Below are 15,246 nucleotides of genomic sequence, written 5' to 3'. Positions count from 1 at the left end.
AATTCAAAGAAGCTGAAGCAATCTCTAGCAGCGGAATAATAAAAAGCGAAGTCACGGCAGCACTGAGAATAACCAAGGCCCAAGCTAACCAAGGCCCAATCCACAATGGCAACTATGATAAGTCCTAAAGCTTTTGAACCCGGAATGGATCCTGCCGCCGCCTGGAAACAATATAAGGAGGAATTCGAATACTTCGCAGCAGCAGCAAAACTGGGTAAAGAAACAATACCGACACAAGTCGCAACATTTTTACACATCATCGGCCCAGCCGGCAGACGAATTTACAAGACCCTAGAGATTGCGGAAGTTGGTGATGCACGAACATTGCAAATAATTCTACAAGCCTTTGATACGTATTATGCTCCGTATACTACAGACGTATTCCACCAATTTGCTTTCATCACAGCGCGGCAACAACGAGACCAAACCTTTGATGATTTTTACACGGACCTAAAATTGAAAGCTCAGGCATGCGAACTGGAAAAGTTCCAAGACCCATTCCTTCGCACGATGATCGTTGCAGGCATTAAGGATGATCCGTTACGACTCTTACTGCTCAACAAAGGCAACGCACTGGACCTAGAAACAGCGATAACGATGTGCAAAGCACATGAAATCTCCAACACACAAGCACAAGCAATGGCAACCACACAAGCTCAAATCCTACCATCAAGTGCACCGACAATCGATGCGATACAACGTCGTCGTGATAGAAATAGGAGCTACCAAACAGGACACCAACCACAACGACAAACCCAACAGGAAGGAGTACATGCGCACCAAACACCATCGATCCAACAGTCTTCAACTCGCTACCAGCCTCAATTTAGGCCAACAATGCAGCAGAATGCACAGCGACGACAATCCTCATGCACAAACTGTGGCACGCACCACAACCCCCGATATTGCCCAGCCAGAGGCACCACATGTGCAAAATGCCACAAGAAAGGACATTGGGCAGCAGTATGCCGATCAGTATCGGAAATTCACACACGCGAATACCCCCATGCCACCTTACCACAGACACGCCACCTTCGGCATGAAGACGACCACACTGCTTTACAACACGCCTACAATAGCATCGACTACGAGTCCCCTGGAAATTATTTTGAAGACGACACAACCATGTACTTACATGGTCTCAGTTTACAACCATTACAAGAGACCCCACTCACATTGGATGAAGCGCAACAAATAGAACCCAAGAGAAACCTTTCATGCGATTCCACAGACCACCTCACCCAAGAAGCACTGGTCACTGACGAAATGTATGAAAAAGTCTACTTATATAACACATTACATACATTCAAAATCGACTCTGGATCGCAAGTTAACGTCATCACACGTCAAATGTACGACTCGCTTCCCTATCGACCACCACTACTACCATCATTATATACGGTTTCGTCATACTCGGGTCACCCCATCGCGATAGAAGGCGTCACTCACTTACCAAGCACCTCAGGAATGGCCTGCCTTCCAGAATGTCCATACTACGTTACCACAGAAAATCGCACACCGATTTTGGGCGCTCGTTCATCACAACAACTAGGCCTGATCTACAGAATATCTACGCCGTTACTACCACCGCCACCACTAACACAACACACTATTGCTATAGACACAACAACAACAACACCAACCAACGCGTCTGACCTAATTAAACAATACCATATGGTATTTGACACAATGGGACGTCTACCAGGACAATACCACATTCAGCTGAAACCCAATGCGATGCCATCAGTGTCCACCAGTCATAAAATACCACATGCTTATCGACAAGCTACCAATGACGAACTGACACGGATGATCAACTTAGGCATTATAACACCAATTAACGAACCCACAGATTGGGTACACGCTATGGTAGTAGTACCCAAACCAATGAAGAAGCCTACGCAACCAGGCGAAGAAATGAAACAAGATGTGCGAATCTGCCTTGATCCAAGAAATCTCAACAGCGCGATCAAACGTCAACCATATCCAACACCCACGACACAGGAGATTTTTGCGGATTTGGAGGGATGCAAGATTTTCACAGTGCTAGACGCACAAAGCGCATTTTGGCAAATCCCACTCACAGACGCAAGTTCAAAATTATGCACATTCGCCACTCCACAAGGACGATTTCGATTCAAACGCTTACCCTACGGTATAGCCACAGCTACGGAAGTCTTCCAACACAAAATGCGTGAACTCTACCCAACACATGAATTTCCTAACGTACACATTTCAACGGACGATTTCCTGATAGCCACCTCAGACATGAAATCACATTTGGAAATACTCCGGAAAGTCCTACAACGTGCAAAAGAAACGGGGCTACGTTTCAGCACGCGAAAAATGCAATTAGCCGTGGAAAGGATCCATTACCTTGGCCATATCATCACGAAACATGGTGTACAAGTAGATCCTAAGAAAGTAGAGGCTATATGCTCACTGCCACCACCACAAGACAAAAAGGCACTTCAAAGATTCCTTGGAATGGTGAACTACGTGTGCCGCTTCATTCCAACACACGCACAAGACACAAATCCCTTGAGGGAACTACTAAAAGCCGATGTGATCTATGATTGGAATGCAAAACACCAAAAACACTATGATAGACTGAAGGAAATGATATCAACAGCTCCCATATTACGCTTTTACGACCCGAAGCTACCTAAAGTCATATCAACAGATGCAAGTCAAACAGGAGTAGGAGCAGTATTTCTTCAAAACAATCAGCCAGTAGCATATACCTCAACTACATTTACAGAAACACAGAGCAGATACGCTCAAATTGAAAAGGAGATGCTCGCTATAGTTTACGCGTGTGAACATTTTGAATATTACATAGCTGGTATGCAAGTTACAATTCAAACTGACCATCACCCGCTTTTGGCAATTGTCAAGAAGCCGATGCACCTTCTTTCACCACGCCTACAACGCTTACTACTAAGACTATTCAGATACAACCCCCAGTTAGTATATGTTCCGGGGAGTCAACTATACGTCGCGGATACACTCTCACGGGCCCCACAAGAACATCAGAAGATAGAAACACAAGCACTAGATGCACCGCACACAACCATATATGCAGTTACAACACTAGCACCAGTACGACAAGAAACATATGTAACGGCTACCGAACAAGACGCAGCGTTATCACAAGTTAAGGAACACATAAAGGAAGGATGGCCCCAACATAGAAAACAGGTCCAAACGGAAGTACAACCATTCTGGCAGTATCAAACAGAACTACACGAAGTGGATGGACTGATATATCGAGGAACGACGTTGGTCATACCCAAGGCACTACAACAGGAACTCCTCAAAGAAATACATGGCGCTCATCATGGAATAAATAACTCGATAGCCAGGGCGAAACAAGAAGTGTTCTGGCCTAATATGATCACCGACCTAACCCAATACATACAAAGCTGTGCTACATGTCGAAGTAGGGACCCTGCAAATCGGAAACAGCCACTACAGCCTCACCCAGTGCCCCAACATCCCTGGCAGGTAGTAGGCACAGACCTGTTTCAAGTTAATACCAAACACATCATATTGATGGTTGACTACTACTCTAAATTCATAGAAGCTAAGGAATTAAAATACACCAATGCTCAAGAAGTAATAGATTTTATGAACCCTCAATTTGCGAGACACGGTGCACCTCAGAAACTAATATCAGATAATGGACCTCCCTTTAATTCAACACAAATGAAAACATTTCTTCGTCAATGGCATGTACAACATATCACGTCGAGCCCTCATTATCCACAGTCTAATGGCATGTCGGAAAGGGCCATACAAACAATAAAAAATTTGTACATCAAAGCACAGCAAGATGGCAAAGATCTAAATTACGTCTTGATGGAGTACAGAACCACTCCAAAGAAGAGTGGATTCTCGCCAGCCGAAATGTTGATGAGACGTCGCATACGAACACCTCTGACAACCAATATCGAATCACTGAAACCTCATTATCCAACGGAAAGAATCGAGCAAAGTCTAGATCAAGCGCACAGACACATGAAGAATCATTACCAACACAGAACTATACTTCAACCGCTAACAGAGGGACAGAGAGTTAGATACCAGACGGCTCCACGAATGTGGAAAAAGGCAATAATAAAAGCGAAAGCCCAGGAGCCCGACTCATACCACATACGAACCGACATGGGCCAAGACTTTCGAAGAACTAGAGCTCATCTACGACCTGACACAGAACCAACAGAGCAACAGAGAATAATACAAAGAAATACGCAACCACAGGCACAAGACACCACAAACGAACATGCTGCAACTATAAAAATTGCCTTAACAAACACAGACCAGCAACACAGGCAAATTTCTCAACACAGCCCTGTAATAAGGGTACAGCCATCAGCAGGAATTTCTCAATCGAACAACACGACAAAAAGACCACAAGCTGCAAAGCCAACCCAAGAAGCGTGCTCGCAAAAGGCCACATTGGACCAGGAACACGAAGAAAGAGAAAGAATATTCCAGAATCAGGACTGTGTTCAAGAACCAAGACAAAGCATAAAGCAAACGCAAACTAGAGTTCAACCACCAATAATCAGCAGTTTAATTCCAGGCAACTCACAATATAGATTGCCAGGAATGCAAGAAGCCACAGATGGAAAATTATTACAACAACGTCCAAGAAGAGAGAGTAAACCACCACAAAGATTCTCACCAACGTTTTAAAACCAAGTTTTCTTAAAACTCATATAATATTTAAAGTACCTAAATGAAAAGAAAAGATGTTGTATTGTAATAACTAAATGGAAAGGAAAGGATGTTGTATTGTTGTATTGTAATAATAACTAAATGGAAAGGAAAGGATGTTGTATTGGGGTCAAAGGTTATCAGAGATAAAACTAACAAACAGGAACATGTGACCTCTGACCTCATACATCATGCCGACAAGACTAGGCGATAAGAAACGTCAGTCGCTATTATGACACGGGCTTGTAAAGTTAGCTAAATAAAGTAAACTACTTTTAACTAGAAAATGCCTAATCAATAACACAACAGAATCGACAATGTTCTTTTCAAAAAGACTTGTTATCTGGAAATATTTCGTAATTCAATCCGCGGGTAAAGATAGTTACGCGTCTGATACAAACGTTTACATTAGAAATAGAAAAGTTCCTCAAGTTTATGTTTGAGACGATAGCCTGGTTTCGAGATTTACTAGTACTTTATGCTACTGCATTGCTTGTCCTTGGGTTCATTTTCATACGCAAAAACAAGCGTCGCTCTGTTATTAGAGTACCGTATCATCGACGCCCTCCATCACTGTCTAGTGTACCGGAACTAAACTAAACACATGTTGTTTTCAGTATAGAGTGTGAATCGTTTCACAAGTGTATCGCCAGTTTATTCGGCAAAACAAAATGACATCCTTACCAACTTTCAATGAATTTTGTCAATCGAAGTTTTGGGTAAGAAAACATTAGTTAAATGGGTAACTGTACGTCCGTTGAATAGGCAATTATAAGTCCGTTAAATGGGTAACTAAATGTTTGCCAATCAGGGTCGTCGCAAGGGTCAAATTTTAGGGGGAGGGCGCGGTACTGCACTTTTTTAATGACCGAAAAGGTTGTTAAAATTGAACGTTTATACATAGCTTACGTCAACGCTCGAAGTCTAAAATCACACCTTCATGATGTTGATATTGGTTAGATAGTCCTCGTTTCGGCTCGGAGAAGTCATATTTTGATTTCCCAAGTTGTTAAAAATAAAGATATTAACCTTATTGAAAGCCGGTTTTAGGTTTTTTTAGCCTGTGTCTCTAATTAAAACCGCTTATTTCCAAATTACATGTTTCTAATGCGACGTCACGTAACTACAATGTTTGCAAAAAGGTTCATTTTTTCGCTTAATAATTGTAGTTGAAAGTTCGAAAAGGGCATAAAATAAAAGTAAAAGTTCAATCTACAGGCATGTAAACATTATGGGAAATTGCCGTAAATACTCGATGTTATATAATTTGCAAAAATTCTTCCAAATTCGTCATTACCCCACTAATCAAATTCAAATTTGAATGCCACAATCCCGGTTTATTTTCAGGACTCTAATCTAACGTGGTACACGGATAATTCAGACTTGACGCCGTGCTTTCAGAAGACAGTCTTGGTATGGTTGCCGTGCGCCGTCTTATGGCCACTCTCTATACCACTTTTCAAAAACTTCGAGCGAAAACGTGACCCCTTTTCAAACCTTGACATGACCAAAACGGTAAGAATTAGAAAGTAAGCTTTGCCAAGCACGCGTCACTCAAATCCGAGCACTTTTCAGATTCTAGCTCTGTTACTGGCGTCCTTAAACGCCTTCCAGTTGGGAAGACAATTTTATTTAGGCGACGTCGAGACTCTCGAAAACTTGGACACAGTCATAAAGTTCGCGACTTACGTAAGGATTTCCCAAATATTTTTGGACCAGAGATCATGTTTCCACCTGAATTGAAGTGCAAACGTCGGTCTACGTTGCAGGTGTTGGCGGTTTTCCTCTTTATTTATGGTCGCCGAATGGGAACAGTTTCTTCGGCAATTCAACTTTTGTTCTGGTTTCTATCGACAATCTGCGAAACCATTACTTACAGATCCGCCATGATGAATCGTTACTTCGAAGTGAGTTACCAGAATGACAAGGCACCTCTCAATTTACAGTTTTTAACATGAAGTGTTAGGATATTCGAGATGACATCTTTGAATTTACTACTGAGGGTGGGTAGGGGGTTGAAGAAATGTGACGTGGTCTTTAGGGGAGGCGCCTGAGAAAACGTGACAAAGATTGATCAGAATGGTCGGGGGGGGGGGTTAGAAAATAGAAAATACTTTTTTTGCGTGACGTAGTTTATGGACGGTCCCTAACAACTTGACAAGACACCTCTAAATTTTTATTCTTTAACATGAAGTGGCAGGATATTCGAGATGATATCTATGGCTTTATTACGGAGACACTAAGCTACTCGCTCGTCATAGCCATCCTTGTGCTCAACACAATAAGCGACAAGAGTCCACTGGACAAACAGGACTTTGAGGAGAAAGAAAAGCCAATGGTAAATAAGACCATACGAAAAACCATTACGACCAAAGTGACAATGTGGTCTTTTGGATCTTGTTAGAAATCGCCGGAGGAATGGGCTCCCTTCTCTTCGAGGATGTCCTATTCGTGGATGGACAGGTACGCGTTCACCTACAAAATGCACCCGGCTTTTCTTTCAGCTTTTGTTCTTTTAATGAATGACACAGTTTCATATGGAAAGGGTGGAGGAAGACACTAGAACCCTGGGACGTCTACGATCTTAGCATTTCGGACAAAGCCGCGACTGTCAAACGCAAGTTTGACAAATATTGGCAATACATTCCAATCCAAAGGTAATAAAGGGGCTGGTCCGTGCAAACGCACGGTGATGGCTTTACACAATCATAAATTCTTACAGAAGCAACGACAAGATCGATGGTGGTGACCAACTGAAACGAAATGCCAATTCCATTGGGATGGCCTTGTTTAAAACTGTCTGGCCCTTATTCTTGGGCGGAGCGTTGTTGCAAATTTCTTCCGACGTTGCAGGTTCCATGACCGCCCCAATACTCAGGTTACAAGCTCATTCAAAGAAATGTACGCTGTCAAGAAAACAGTTGGCATACAATTTTTCAGATGGATACTTGAGTATTTGTCGAGTGACGAACCACAGTGGAAGGGCGTGTTCTATGCCTCATTATTTGGACTTGCTGGGGTGGCGCAGTCCTTATTGTTGGAAGGCAGCGCCTACTTCCATACTAAACTAGGAATTAGGCTTAAATCACTAACAACGTACGCGCTCTACAAAAAGGTAACAAGCTAGAGGACGGAAGCGTGACCCCTTTTTAGATCAATCTTTTCGAACACAATTATGCTGGGTCGAGTTGCAGTCTCATCCTTAGGTTATTAATTACCAAGAAGTGTAATTTTATCGTTAGACGCTTCGCTTGTCAAGTGGCGCACGAGGAGAGCTTTCGATGGGTGCAATACTGAACACGATGTACATCGACACGGAAAGATTTCTGTTACTGATCCCGAACCTAGGCGCCATTTGGTCAGTGCCGACCCAGGTCATCCTCTGCACGTTCTTCTTGTATCAGGAATTGGGTTCCTCAGGCTTGGTCAGTTCCGCCATAGTGATCGTTTTCCTGCCCCTCTCCTACTTGACCTCGTGGAAAATTAAGAAATTACAGGTCAGATCTTTGAAATAAAAAATAGTTGAAGTTTTTATGCAATAAATCGTTGGTTTTAGGTGAAATTGATGAAAGTGAAGGACCAAAGGATAAAACTGACGAGTGAAATCTTGAACGGGATTCGCGTCTTGAAGTTCTACGCGTGGGAAAGATCCTTCCAAAGAATGGTCGAGAGTCTGAAGGAAAATGAAATAGTATTGTTGTGGAAACAATATAATTTAACACTAGTATCAACATTCATGAATTACACCTTAAACTCGACTGTAAAAATCGATTAAATAATGTTAAAAATTAGTCATTTCAGTACAAAGTTTTCATCTCTCTAGGCGATCCTGGCAAGTTTCGCCGTCTTCGTGCTGAGTGACGATGACAACGTTCTGACTTCGGCGAAAGCCTTTGTCTCATTTCAGTTGTTTCGAGCGCTCTGTTTGCCAATAAGATATTTTGGTGACTCGATAAACGCTTTAATAATGGTAAAATATCAATTGACGTTTTCGCGGTTTTCACCAAGTGTGGAAACTCACTTGAAATATTTGCAAATTCAGATAAAAGTTTCCGTTTCGAGAATAAGTGGGATTTTAAAGAGCGACGAAAATGAAGAATATAGACTTCGAGTCCCAGTCGACGAGGGAAATTTAAGTAGAAATAACATAAACCCCTTTTTCCCATCCTTGAATGTGGAAGTAATTTCGTCTTTAATTGGCAGGTATCGAAGTGAAGAAAGGCGCATTTCGTTGGAAGTCGGGAGAAGCGGAATTTCTGAAAGACATCGACTTGAAGGTGTCACGCGGATCTCTGATGGCCGTGACGGGTCCGGTGGGTTGCGGCAAATCTTCGTTCTTGTCCGCTCTGCTCTGCGAGATGGAAAAGGTGACAGGCGAAGTCAGGGTGTCGGGCGCTTTGGGATACGTCAGTCAACAACCCTGGATAAGGAACACCTCACTCAGGAACAATATCCTCTTCGTGGACGACATGGAGGAGGAGAAATACGCTCGAGTGATCAGCGCCTGTGCCCTCCAACCCGACCTCGACAATCTGCCCGCTGACGACGAGACCGAGATCGGGGAACGGGTAAGTTCATTAGAAGACTGACTCTTGGCGATTGACGCCAACAATCCCATCTTCAGGGAATCAATTTAAGCGGTGGTCAAAAGCAAAGGGTTAACGTGGCCAGAGCCATTTATCGAGATGAGGACATTTATCTGTTGGATGACCCCTTGGGTGCGCTCGATTCGAATGTGGCCAAACACCTCTTCGATCGAGTCATCGGCCCAAACGGATTGCTTCGAAACAAGGTTGGTTCCAAGAATTCTTTCTATCGAACAACGCTCATCTATCAGCATTCATGTTCATCCATTTAGACAAGAATTCTAGTGACGCATAATGTGACGTTTCTACGAGAGATGGACGAGATTTTGATTATGGATAAGGGACGAATTGTCGCCAGAGGGAGTTACGACGAACTAACGAACCCGGGAATGACCACTGACTATTTCGCCCATCACGACAAAGAATCGATCTTCCCACATGCGGAAAGGTATCAATGTCATTATGAGGGACCGATACTCAGGGTTTCACTACTGGTAAAAATCAGTCTTATGGCACCACAGGACATTTTCTTGGTTTATTTTAAAATATGTAGATGACACTTTAATATTTTAAATGTTCATTGTTTATGAAAAAAAAGAGGGACGTTCAGGCCTAAGAAGTTAAGCCCCCAGGGATAAACATTTATTCTAGTTAGAAAACTGTTCATAGAACTGTTAAGTCATGCTGTTTAACGATCGCACCGTTTACAAGGGCTAAAAATCGCGATCAATCTTTACTTACTTCGCTCGCGGTCACCAGACAGAGAGTTGGGTCAACCATCAACACGGATTTCAGGCTGCTTCAGACGGCAGATCTAATATTACGTTTAATGTTACAGCACCAAAGGAACAAATACCGTCAGCGTAACTGCTCAAGTGAAGCTGAACACAAACGAGAAACTCACGAGCAAGGAAGTGCGCAAAAAAGGCAAAGTACGTATTGCTACCCGACCAACTAAAGTTCGCTAAACTCGGCAACTTTTTTTTTTCGATCTTTCCATGTTTTGAAACTTTTCAGACCTCACTATCAGTCTACAAAAATTGTTTGAAATCTTTTGGATCTTATAGTTGTACGGTAGTGTTGGTTGGTCAGTTCAGCACTATATTACTCTCTCAAATCATCCCTTATTGGCTGTCCTTGTGGAGCGAAGACCGGAAAGAAGGGCAACCAGTGAATTCCCATTTAAGAACCACGCGTATAACGGTGTACGCATTGTTGGGACTTACCCAAATAACGATTACTTGCTTGTTCTTTTTTGTTTCTAACCTGGCCACTCTTCGTGCCATTCGCGCCTTACACTCGGATATGCTGAGGGCTGTTTTGCGTTCGCCTTTGTGCTTCTTCGACAGTACACCGACTGGGCGTCTTCTAAATCGTTTCTCACAAGACATTGATGTTTTGGACAAGCAACTGCCCACTTCACTGAGACAGGTTTCTTTAAATACCTTGCAACTAGGAGTAATTATCATTTCTATCATAATCGGTATACCGCTTCTCATCGTTCCACTGATGGTTATCGCAACTGGATTCGTGTTTCTTCAGGTAAGAGCGTAGCCTGTGGCTAACTTAAGACAATTAAAAATAGACGGACAGGAACGTATGGCGCGTGACTCTTCTAGGGCAGCACCTCTCTAGCGCCACGCCGCGATCAATATTGAATACTTTTTCGATTCAAATCATACTCTTAACATGGTGTACGAGAAGAAAAGTTCGGGGACTTTCCCGCTAGGGGCGACGACTGGCGATGCCATTAGAAGAACGGGGGTTTTAGCCTATCATTCCAGTCCATCTGTGTTTAATGGTCTTAAGGCTAACAAATGTTCTAAAAAGTCAAACAATGCGCGAATGGCCAAGCGTGCGTCATGTCAACGAAAATGATCTCAGTTCTCGAATTGAATGTAGCGCTTTTACGTGGCGAGTAACGTGCAGTTGAGAAGAATTTACGCGACGAGAAACTCATTCCTCTTCTCACACGCCTCCGACTCGGTGGCTGGAACGACACTCATCAGAGCGTGTCACGCCACCAATAAATTCCAAGAACAGTTCCTTGACTTAATCGACCAAAGTATGGCCGTGTATTACGCCATGAACATGTGTGAAAGGTTTGCGCTTTGTAAGAGACACAAGACAATTCCAACTTTAAAAAATCATCCAATTTCAGATGGCTGACTGTCAGGTGCAATATTTTGAGTAACATCTTAATGTTCTGCGTCTCCCTCTTTTCAGTTTTCAGCAAAGGCCGGGCATTATCACCGGGTACTGTGGGATTTGTCATGACGAGCGCCAACTTGGTACGTCGAAGTTTACTTAGAGCTAACATCGATATTAAGCTAATTATTTACAGCTTATTAAAAATCTGAAAGTAATGACAAGTTCGTGGGCTTCTCTCGAAACGAATATCGTGGCCGTTGAACGAATTGTCGAGTATTGTCAATTAGAGAACGAAGGCAACTGGGACAAACCCGAGACTCGGGTGCCTCCTAATTGGCCAGAACGTGGTGAAATCGTATTTAAAGATTACAGCACGAGATACCGCCAAGGATTGGACTTGGTCTTAAAAAATATCACCGTGATGATTCAACCGGGTGAGAAGGTGGGCGTGGTGGGGCGGACCGGGGCGGGAAAGTCCTCCTTGACCTTGGCGCTCTTCCGGATGGTCGAGGGTGCGCAAGGTCATATCGTCGTGGATGGAGTTGATCTGTCGACAGTCGGCTTGACAGTCTTGCGATCGCGAATGGCCATCATCCCGCAAGATCCTGTCCTTTTCTCGGGCACGCTCAGATTGAACTTGGATCCTTTCAAGCAGCATGATGACCAGCGTCTGTGGTCCGTCCTCGAACAATCGCATCTGAAGGCCTTGGTGACGTCTCTCGAGCAGGGTCTCGATCATCCGGTGTCCGAAGGAGGTAGCAACCTGAGTGTCGGACAACGACAGTTGGTCTGCTTGGCTCGGGCCTTGCTCAGGAATAGTAAGATACTGGTCCTGGACGAAGCGACAGCCTCGGTCGACATGGAAACCGATGATCTCATCCAAAAGACCATTAGAAAGGAGTTCGCTTCAGCCACCGTTATCACCATCGCCCACAGGATAAACACCATCATGGACTACGACAGGTATGTCAAATAACGTAATAATTTAAGTTAAACAAAAACGTCATGTTCACTGTGTAAGGGTAAAACTTGGGGTGCGTTCAGTAACGCTCAACGGAGACCAAACGCGTTGAGCTCCGTTGATCAACGTGATGTCATGTGACGTATTAGGCTACTGAACGGTTTTTTGCAAACTTTACGTTGTATCGTCTGCTTACTGTTCATGGAAATGGATATGCGAGGGCCTGCTAGAGAAAACTCTGACCAGTAACTTAGCCAAGGCTTAAGCTTTAAAACCCAATAACTTTTTAAGCTTCATAGATATAACAGAAAAAAATTTCATAAAATAATTAACAGACATTATTCATTCGTATTCAGTCGCTGCTACACCGATTTTATAAATAGTTCCGAAATTATCCGTCAAATTAACTTCTCGAAATCATTCAGGGAGATAAGTTTCCTCCATTGCTGCTACGTCACAAATGCGTTGCTCAACGAAGTAATCGGCTCTTACAGCCGATGACTTCGATGCCTCTTCGCTTACAATCGTGACGTCAAACCGGAAGTTCGGAAAATCGTTCAGTGGCGAATGCGCATTCAACGGAGCCTCCGTTGAGCGTTACTGAACGCGCCCTTGATATGGATAGTCCGTACTTTAGTAAGTTTCATCATGGCGTCACGCGTCAAAATATGGGGTCCTGTTTCTTGGCTTATCTTACTTAATTGGCATTCCTTTAAGTGGATAATTACCGATTATATTTTGACAGGGTGATGGTTTTGGACGATGGTCGAATTGCAGAGATGGCTTCTCCGCAAACTCTGCTGAAGAACGATCAGACGCTTTTCTACAAATTGGCCAAAGACGCGAAACATTAACTCTCTCTAATTATGGATCGACCTTCTTAAATTGTTCCAATAATAATTTTATTCGAATAAAAGACGTCTGTGTAATTTCACTCCAGCTTGTATATGCAACCTTTGAGTGGATAGTAGTGGACTGAACAAGGATGATGGGGGAAGATGCGAAATCTGCGAGAAATAGTCGCGCAAACTGTGGAACTGCTCAGGGTGGGTGGGACGCCAAAAATGTGGGATGAATAGTCGGACTCTGTTATATCTAATATCTAATCATATCTAATATCTAATCAATAGCATATATAAAATGTACAAAATAGTCTTCCATTCTCCCACTCACTAAAGATATACTTGGAACAAGAAAAACCACTATATAAATACTTGTAACTTCTAGAAACCCCTAAAGAAATAGTCTGGGGCGTAGCCCCTCAGTTCGCGCCAAAAACTTGCACAGAGCAGAACGAATGTAAAATCTTCCCGTCTCATTAAACGATATATTTATAAGTATAACTTCAATCGTTATTATTTCAACATAAGGACATAACAAATTGGCGACGGAGATGGGATGCTTTGGTCCCATTGAACCGAATTCCCATTCGACAGAACGGGTTTTTTATGGGGGGTCCCATTCGACCGAACGTAGCCAAGGGTGCGATTTTATTATAGTCCCATTGGACCGAAATTCTATTGAACTGGAAGAAGACATACTGTGTGGTTTTGCATTAAATATTTTTTTAATTTCACAACTTATTATTGTTAAAATAAATGTGATTTGAAAATGTATTACTGCACTTATTTTAACTACGTTTTAATTACGGCGAACCTCACCTACCCTAGCCTAACCTAACCTAACCTAACCTAACCAAACGTAACCTAACCTAACCTAACCTAACCCAACCCAACCTTGTTTGGAGGTAAAAAGATTATTTATATGAGTATTAAAAGCCCGCCTCTTACCACGAACAATTTATTAGCAATAATAGCAATATTTTGGAAAAGATGTCAGATAATTAATTGGAGAATATTTTGGAAAAGGTGGCAGCTAATTAATAGGAAAATCTTTTGGAAAAGGTGGCAGCTAATTAATAGGAGAATATTTTAGAAAAGGTGGTAGCTAATAAGTAGGAGAATGTTTTGGAAAAGGTTGCAGCTAATTAATAGGAGAATATTTTGAAAAAGGTGGCAGCTAATTAATAGGAAAATCTTTTGGAAAAGGTGGCATCTAATTAATAGCAGAATGCTTTGGAAAAGGTGGAAGCTATTTAAAGGGACAATATTTTGGAAAAGGTGGTAGCTATTTAAAGGGAGAATATTTTGGAAAAGGTGGTAGCTAATTAAAAGGAGCATATTTTGGAAAAGGTGTCAACGAATTATTGGAACCAAACCAAACCAAACCTAAACTAACCTAAGCTAACCTAAGCTAACCTAAGCTAACCTAACCTAACCCAACCTAACCTAACCTAACCTAAGCTAACCTAACGTAACCTATGCTAACCTACCTAACCTATGCTAACCTAACCTAACCTAACCTAACCTAACCGAACCTAACCTAACCTAACCGAACCTAACCTAACCTAACCCACCCGAAACCAAAATATTAAAATTTTAATTTAAAATTTAAAGACATTGACGGAACTACCATTAAGACTGTACTTCATTTTAAGCACAGTTTGTTTATTAATTCTATATATCTCTTGCCTTGAAAGGAATGAAAGTGAGCGTTTTAATTAGTATCACGAACCATTTACTTTTAATATTATTAACATACCTTTCGGAGATTCGAACCAACAACCTATCGCTTCGCAGTCCAACATCGTATCCACTACACCACCGAATCGCTGACGGCTACAGTGTTTCAAGTTATATTCATGTATTTTTTAGGGGCATATTCGGACGATTGGGATTTCGGTCCATCGGGAATATAGCCATTGGGCTGGAAATCTAAAATCATTGCGGGATATTCGGTCGAATGGGATTTCGGTCCATTGGGAAT

At 42.5% G+C, this 15,246-nt stretch overlaps 2 protein-coding genes across 2 annotated transcripts; both read left to right on the top strand.

Annotated features, from left to right (window-relative positions):
- Nucleotides 1–105: 105 nt before the first annotated feature.
- On the top strand, nt 106–4,701 carry LOC149713038 (uncharacterized). Its single transcript, XM_089849366.1, has one exon. It carries the CDS (start codon nt 106–108, stop codon nt 4,699–4,701), a length of 4,596 nt encoding a protein of 1,531 aa, XP_089705492.1.
- A 632-nt stretch (nt 4,702–5,333) lies between these two features.
- On the top strand, nt 5,334–14,034 carry LOC149713037 (ATP-binding cassette sub-family C member 1-like). The gene is made up of 22 exons (XM_089845149.1): nt 5,334–5,441; nt 6,070–6,237; nt 6,298–6,411; nt 6,492–6,629; nt 6,917–7,060; nt 7,127–7,185; nt 7,254–7,379; nt 7,445–7,600; nt 7,663–7,837; nt 7,965–8,219; nt 8,279–8,482; nt 8,546–8,692; nt 8,765–8,858; nt 8,926–9,290; nt 9,347–9,514; nt 9,581–9,756; nt 10,147–10,240; nt 10,326–10,850; nt 11,211–11,410; nt 11,470–11,599; nt 11,653–12,422; nt 13,166–14,034. The coding sequence occupies exons 1-22, from the start codon at nt 5,394–5,396 to the stop codon at nt 13,272–13,274; spliced, it is 4,365 nt and encodes a 1,454-aa protein (XP_089701275.1). The 5' UTR covers nt 5,334–5,393; the 3' UTR covers nt 13,275–14,034.
- The last annotated feature ends 1,212 nt before the right edge of the window (nt 14,035–15,246 follow it).

Source organism: Phalangium opilio, unplaced genomic scaffold (genome assembly GCF_054372755.1).
Source record: "Phalangium opilio isolate 3A_F unplaced genomic scaffold, DU_Popi_V2 ptg000009l_1, whole genome shotgun sequence".
NCBI lineage: Eukaryota > Metazoa > Arthropoda > Arachnida > Opiliones > Phalangiidae > Phalangium > Phalangium opilio.
The sequence above is the reverse complement of the archived record's forward strand: the minus strand, read 5'-3'. Positions and strand labels throughout refer to the sequence as shown.

Coding starts and splice junctions, on each gene's coding strand:
- LOC149713038 (XM_089849366.1), top strand. CDS start 106: ATGGCAACTATGATAAGTCCTAAAGCTTTTGAACCCGGAATGGATCCT.
- LOC149713037 (XM_089845149.1), top strand. CDS start 5,394: ATGACATCCTTACCAACTTTCAATGAATTTTGTCAATCGAAGTTTTGG. Junction 10,851..11,210: donor CTGGATTCGTGTTTCTTCAG/GTAAGAGCGTAG, acceptor AATTGAATGTAG/CGCTTTTACGTGGCGAGTAA. Junction 11,600..11,652: donor TCATGACGAGCGCCAACTTG/GTACGTCGAAGT, acceptor AATTATTTACAG/CTTATTAAAAATCTGAAAGT.